The 7,016-nt window shown below is 47.4% G+C and overlaps 1 protein-coding gene across 1 annotated transcript; it reads right to left on the bottom strand.

The window, feature by feature from the left end:
- Positions 1–1,004: 1,004 nt before the first annotated feature.
- On the bottom strand, positions 1,005–3,887 carry Dph2 (diphthamide biosynthesis 2). Its single transcript, XM_090335026.1, has 6 exons — positions 3,558–3,887; positions 3,272–3,384; positions 2,835–3,058; positions 1,965–2,642; positions 1,708–1,884; positions 1,005–1,628 (listed from the first exon to the last, which is right to left on the bottom strand). Exons 1-6 carry the CDS (start codon positions 3,702–3,704, stop codon positions 1,504–1,506), a joined length of 1,464 nt encoding a protein of 487 aa, XP_090191152.1. The 5' UTR covers positions 3,705–3,887; the 3' UTR covers positions 1,005–1,503.
- Positions 3,888–7,016: the final 3,129 nt, after the last annotated feature.

Genomic DNA, 7,016 nt, shown 5'->3' on the forward strand with positions numbered 1-7,016 from the left:
TTTTTTTTTTTTTTGCCAGTCCTGGGCTTGAACTCAGGGCCTGAGTGCTGTCCTTGGACTTTCTCAAGGCTAGAGCTCTACCACTTGAGCCTCAGCACCACTTCCAGCTTTTTTCTATATATGTAGTACCAAGGAATCAAACCTGGGTCTTTGTGCATGCTAGGCAAGCACTCTATCACTAAGCCAAACCCCTGGCCCCAAGAATGAGGCATTTTTTTCACTTCACTTTCTCAACCTTTATAGTATAACAATTCCATTTTACTTAAAGAGCCCACCATGTCAATTGATGGATGCCTGTGATGAAGCCCAAATGTGTGTTTTTAAAAAATTGTTTTGGGTTTTTTTCCTCCCCCCAGCAATTCCCTCCACAATTATCTACTCCACAAGATCCAGCTTAGATGTCCTCTCTGTGGGAAGCCTTATCTGTCTTCATCATCTGCTATGAGATCCAGCTACCCCTGGATTTCATTTTCACAGGTAATACTGTTCCACTAATTGGTCACTGCCTAGTTAACTCTTCTGAACCACATTAAGGGCAGGAAATCTAGTTAAATAAAATTCACATCTCCACCCACAGGACTTGTGCAGCCCTGACTATTGGATGAATAAAAGGAAACAGAAGCAAAAGTATTTGGTTTGAGTTTTTGTGATGTCTCTGGGGAAAAAAGTTTTCAAAGTAGAATAGTATTATCCAACAGAACTTTCTTTTTCTTTTTGCCAGTCCTGGGGCTTGAACTCAAGGTGTTGGCACTATCCCGAATTTCTTTTTGTTCAAGGCTAGCACTCTACCAGTTGAGCCACAGCACCGCTTCTGGCTTTTTCTGTTTATGTGGTACTAGGAATCAAACCCAGGGCTTCATGCATACCAGGTAAGCACTCTACCACTAAGCCATATTCCCAGCCTCCAATATAACTTTCTGTAAGTTATATTGAGATGTCCACTAGCTAGTCTGTCCCCTCATTCAGCTGAGTAATTGAGATGTGATCAGTGTAACTGAGAAGTGGAGGTTTTAATATACTTTATTTAAATTGAAATGGTCACATGTGTCTTATATATGTTCTGGATAGTGTAGTCCTAGACCAGCAGGAGACCAGCAGAAGTTAGTTATGTTCCTAAAAGGGACATTTCCTAGTGTCTGGAGACATTACTCAGCTTAACATGTCAACAGTGCTTAGGTTGTGAGGTCCCGATTTAAATCGTCTAATATATCTATCCATTAACAAGGGTAGACCCTCACCTGTAGATGAAGAACTGTGATTGGCTAAAGGTCTTATTCCCACAACAGAAGGCCTCAGGGAAACCCCTAAGCCCTTCTTTCCATTCAACAACAGGCATTTACTGAGCCAATATGAGCTGAACCTCTCAGTGCCAGGAGAAGAGGACATGGATCCTGTCTTCAGTGAAAGACTATTGACATCTCTATATCCAGGCTCCTTCAGGGATCTTGGAGTATTAAAAATCCCAATAAGAACTCTCAAGTTTGTGTGCCTGGTCCCACAGTATCAACTGCTTCCCTCATTTTCATAAGCAATGGCAATCCCTCTTCTTCCGCTCACAGCTTCTGTCACAGGAGTTTGACCCAAGTGTGGCTCCAGGCCTTTCCAACTCCGAGAATTAAGGAATGAGGCTGTAGAGAGAGAAATCACAGTCTAAATGAGCTGGACCTGGGGAAGAGTCCAGCAGGAGGTAGAGAGCTGCACACTTACCTGCAGGGCTGCTCTCAGCCAGATGCAGTGGGGGCCGAGGGGTCAGGGCAGAGCACCCAGGATCATCTGATGTCTTCCAAGAAGGTGGGGGTCGGAGCTCTCCAGAAATGAGTGATACATCTGGGGTGTCCCACAGCTCTGACTCAGGTGGTGGGAGGGGCACATGGAAAGGAGAGCCTGGGAGAGAGAAAAGAAGTCAATACTGACTCCCAGACTCCATACCCCAAGTTTCTAGCCAGAAGTGTCTCATCACTCACCAGGCAATAAGTCTGCATAATGTGTAAGGTATGGAGCCAGGCCTGGAGGTGGCCACGCAGGGTTGCAGGCAGCCTCCAACTCACATGGCGTCAATACAGGCCGGAAGAAGCTCCCAGAAGGATGTGGTGCTAGGGCACCCAGAGGACAGGCCAGCAGCACAAAGACATCCATCTCAGGGAAGTTGGCTAGTTTGGCAGGGGTGGGCCGTCCCAAGGCCAACACATAACTACGTTTGCCCGCAGCCTGAGTAAGTTTCCTCAAGTGTGCTAGTGCTTCACGATGCCGGGCCACACCCAATGTACCTACCAGCAGCCCTACCACACGGGCATCTCTGGCCCTTTCTATCAGATACAGTCTTCGTGCTCTTAGCCGTCCAGCCCGGGCACTCTCATCCTGTATCTGTCCTGTGTCTGGGCAGCAGGAAGAGAAGGGTCGCCCTGGTGCCCACCCTAAAAGCAACCTGCTGAGGTCTGGGTCAAGATCAGTGTTGGCTTCAGTACCCCCCACATAGAAAGCACCATATTCTTCCAGTCTTCTCCCTGGGGCTAGAGGGAAGTGGCGCCCAAAACACTCCAGATGCTCAGGCTCTAGATTGGAGGACTCAACTGGCAGATGAAGAGCTGGACTAGAAACTAGGAGATCTTGGTACTTTGGGCGCAGGAGAGTGGCCAAGGCCTCTGGGGAGGAAAAAAGAATGTAGTATCAGGATTGAGGCCTAGGAAAGCACAAGATTCCTTTTCCCCAGGAGACTGGGGAAAAAAAAAAAAAAAGGCTAGGCCAACCCATGTCAGGTGTTCTATAGGAAAACGAAAACGAAATGGGGAATTTCATGGTCTACCCTTTCTTTCTATACAGGCTTAATCGCTCACCCAGGGCGTAGGCACAGGCTGGCTCACTCAGCAATGCCACAGGTGCTGTGGGGTCTGGGTTCTGGGCTTCAAAAGCCTTGACACAAAGCTCTAAAGCCACAAAACGATGACCAAGAATGAAGGCAACAGGCAGCGGTCGGGCTGGGGGGCTTAAGCAGGCAGGGCCGAAGTGTACAAGGGCCTGAGCTCCAGCTTGCTCGGCACCCAGTACATCCACACAGCAGCTGCAGGAAAGATACCATCAGTGAGATCTCTTCCCACACCATATAAGCTGCTGTCAACCATCGCAAATATGGCCAGTGAGAAGAGACATGGTCGACGCTATCATCACCATCATCATCATCATCATGTCATCACTGCAGGCAGACACTAACATAGCAAGGGAAACCCACATAGCCTGGACTACAGGCCTACCCCATTTAAACCCAAGTTCACACCTGCCATAGGCGGTATCCCCTAGAATGAACATCTTCGATCCAGTGGTCTCCTCTAGTCGTGCAGCCACGGCCCCTGCATCTCCCAGTAGCTGGTCAGGGAACTGTAAGGCCACCTTTAAGCATAAGCCATGAAGTCAGAAACAGCTTCGCCCATATCACAGAACCCCACCACACACTCAACCTTTACAGGTCCCAGAGAAGCCTTTGCCCTAATCTTGTCCTCAGAAAAATCTCCCCAGGATACCGATCCTCTAGGCGACACATCCTCGCGTGTGTCTGCCCTTACCCGCTGACACTTCAGGTCTCGGACAAATCCGGTAACTCTCTCCAACTCGTATACTCGGTCGAGGTCCGCGGACGGGGTGCTCACTCCTGGGGCGCCCGCCTCCCTCTGCAGGGCCACCTCCGCAGGACTGCTGAACGTGGACTCCATTAGGCACGGCCTGAGTGGCGGGATGCAGCTGGGGTAGTTTTGAGAGTTGTATCTTTAAAATAGCTCTCGGGGAGGTGGGTGCAGAGAGGTTTCATTGAGGGACGGAGGAGCATCCCCTCCAAACTCGTTTCTCCACTACACATGGGATGGTGGGACAATTACTTCCGGGTTTGAGGCGGGCCAGTCGGAAGTGCCTCAGTGGGAGGCATGATGCATGGTGGGTGTTGTAGTTTACTGGCTCCTACTCCCTCCCTCTCACCCTTCCCGTAAGCTCCCTTCAGCCTGCTGCAGGCACTCCCCGCTCCAGAACACCAGCTCCCTAAGTTACTACCCCAATTCGAGTAGCTCCTAGGTGCCGATCATGTTAAGCATCTTGTGCAAACCGCATTTTTTTTTTAAATCTCAATATAAACTTCCAGGGTCTGAATATTGTGCTTGGCTACTTAGTCTTACTGGAATCACTATGCCAATTTCCTTATCTGAAGAATAGGTGATTTAATCAGGTATTTCCTGATGGATTTGTCTTGAGGGGTCAAGTTTATTTAGAATACTTTATGAGATAGTCAGTTACATTTCATTTGCCTTAATCTTCAGTAGTCTATCCAATAAGGCAAACATTGAGTAATACTGCTCACCAGAGATAATTTTTTTTTTTTTTTTGCCAGTCATGGGCTTGAGCTCAGGGCCTGAGCACTGTCCTTGGACTTTCTCAAGGCTAGAGCTCTACCACTTCAGCCTCAGCACCACTTCCGGCTTTTTTCTATGTATGTGGTATGTGGTACCTAGGAATCGAACCCGGGTCTTCATGCATGCTAGGCAAGCACTTTAACCACTAGGCCAAACTCCCGGCCACTAGAGATAATTTTTGTGTGGCTCAGGGCTCGAACTCAGGATCTGAGCTCTGCCTGAATTTTTTTTTTTTTGCACAAGGATACTAGTACTCTACCACTTGATGCATTTAGGGAAGTTAATTGGAAGTAAAAAGTCTCAAATTGGAAGTAAAAGGTCTCAAACACTTTCTTGCTCGAAAGAAAGCTTTGAACCATGATCCTTAGATATCAGTCGCCTGAGTAGCTAGGGTTACAGAGCTGAGCCACTAGCACCTTTTGAAACTACATTTCTAAAGTTTTAGGTGCTTTTTTTTGTAAGGATTCTTTTTTTTTTTTTTTTGCCAGTCCTGGGCTTGAGCTCAGGGCCTGAGCACTGTCCTTGGACTTTCTCAAGGCTAGAGCTCTACCACTTGAGCCTCAGCACCACTTCCGGCTTTTTTTTTTTCTATGTATGTGGTACCAAGGAATAGAACCCGGGTCTTCATGCATGCTAGGCAAGCACTTTAACCACTAGGCCAAACTCCTGGCCCTGTAAGGATTCTTAAGACAAGGAAACAGATTTGAAGACACTGGTCTAATAGTACCCAGTAGATTTTCATCAAATATAACAGATCAGCACAATAAACTTGAAAGCAAGTTCTTCTGACTTCAAAAGCTGGGCTTTACCCAGGCGAGGTAGCTACTCAGGAGGCTGATATCTGAGGACTGTGGTTCAAAGCCAGCCCAGGCACTAAAGTCCATGAGACTTTTTTTTGTCAGTCATGGGACTTGAACTATGGACCTAGGTGCTGTCCCTGAGCTCTTTTTTTTTTTTGCCAGTCATGGGCTTGAGCTCAGGGCCTGAGCACTGTCTTTGGACTTTCTCAAGGCTAGAGCTCTACCACTTGAGCCTCAGCACCACTTCCGGCTTTTTTCTATGTATGTGGTACCGAGGAATCGAACCCGGGTCTTCATGCATGCTAGGCAAGCACTTTAACCACTAGGCCAAACTCCTGGCCCTGTCCCTGAGCTCTTAAGCTCAAGGCTACCACCCTATTCCTGGAGTCACTTTCAGTTTTTTAGTGGTTAATTGGAGATATGAGTCTCACAATGCCCTACTCAGGAGGCTGAGATAGATCTGAGGATCACGCTTAAACCAGAGACTCTTATCTCCAATTAATCACTAGAAAAGGGGAAGTGGGACTGTGGTTCCAGGGTGGGATGGTAGCCTTGATCTGAAGAGCTCAGGGACAAAGCCCAGGCCCAGGGGTAAGGCAGTAACCTTGGGCTGAAATGCTCAGGGACAGTACCCAGGCCCAGAGTTCAAGCCCCATAATCCACACACAAAAAAAAGTCTCATGGGGTCAGGAGTTTGGCCTAGTGGCAAGAGTGCTTGCCTAGCATGCTCAAAGACCCGGATTTAATTCCTTGGTACTACATACATAGAAAAAAGCCAGAAGTGGTGCTGAGGCCCAAGTGGTAGAGCTCTAGCCTTGAGAAAGTCCAAGGATAGTACTTGGGCCCTGAGCTCAAGCCCAGAACTGGCAAAAAAATAAAAAAAAGTCTCATGTTCCTTAGTACCTGGACTGGCTTTGAACCACGATCCTCAGATCTCAGTCTACTGAGTAGCTAGGATTACAGGTGTGAGCCACCATGCCCAACTTTTTTTTTTCTTTTTTACCTTTGGTTGGTCCTGAGGCTTGAACCTCAGGATCTGAGCACCATCCTTAGGCTTTCTCAAGACTAACACTTGAGCAACAGCACCACTTTCGGTTTTTTCTATATATGTGGTAGTGAGGAATCCAACCCAGGTCTTCGTGCATGCTAGGCAAGCACATGACCACTAGGCCAAACTCCTGGTCCCTCCTTTTCCTACTTTGTATATACTCTATTTGTCATGGGGAAAGTAGGGGAGGTTGAAACATCATGTATTAGAACTAAAGGGCCAAAAGTATATATAGCTCTGCACAAATAAGAGATGTAATAGCTACAAACAGCACAGATGAAGAATAAGGTGAGAAGAGGAAGGATGGGAGGGCAGATTATAATTAAGTGACTGACGCTATCTGCTGCAGGAAGAGACTGAGAGGAAGAATGGAGAGCACAGCATGCAGAGGTCAGGAAAAGAACAGCCAGGCAGCTGTGGCTCAAGTCTATAAGCCTAGCAACTCAGGAAGTTAACATCTGACCATCAAGTTTCAAAGTCAGCCAGGGTAGACAAATGGGAGACTCAAAAAAGTCAGCAAAAAGCTAGAAGTGGAGATGAGGCTCAAATAGTAGAGCATGAGCAAAAAACTCAAGCAGTACACAAGACCCTGAACTCAAGCCCCAGGATCAGAAAAAAAAAAAAAAAAGTAGGGGGTGGCAGTGCAGGTGACACATGAATATAACTTCAAATCTCATGGATCAGAATGGGGAGAACTCAGCTCTTCTCTCTAGATCTTACTGAGAAGGCTGTGATGTTGGAGAGGGAGCCCAGATTATCTATGTCTGAGGAGACTGA

The sequence above is a fragment of the Megascapheus bottae genome, chromosome 6, assembly GCF_031878675.1.
Source record: "Megascapheus bottae isolate mThoBot1 chromosome 6, mThoBot2.hap1, whole genome shotgun sequence".
NCBI lineage: Eukaryota > Metazoa > Chordata > Mammalia > Rodentia > Geomyidae > Megascapheus > Megascapheus bottae.

Bases quoted from the DNA above. Each gene is read 5' to 3' on its own strand.
- Dph2 (XM_090335026.1), bottom strand. From the start codon at position 3,704: ATGGAGTCCACGTTCAGCAGTCCTGCGGAGGTGGCCCTGCAGAGGGAG. The intron at 3,385-3,557 runs GTAAGGGCAGAC...TTATGCTTAAAG, and splicing joins GAGACCTGAAGTGTCAGCGG to GTGGCCTTACAGTTCCCTGA. The intron at 1,629-1,707 runs GTAAGTGTGCAG...CTCTCTCTACAG, and splicing joins GGCTGAGAGCAGCCCTGCAG to CCTCATTCCTTAATTCTCGG.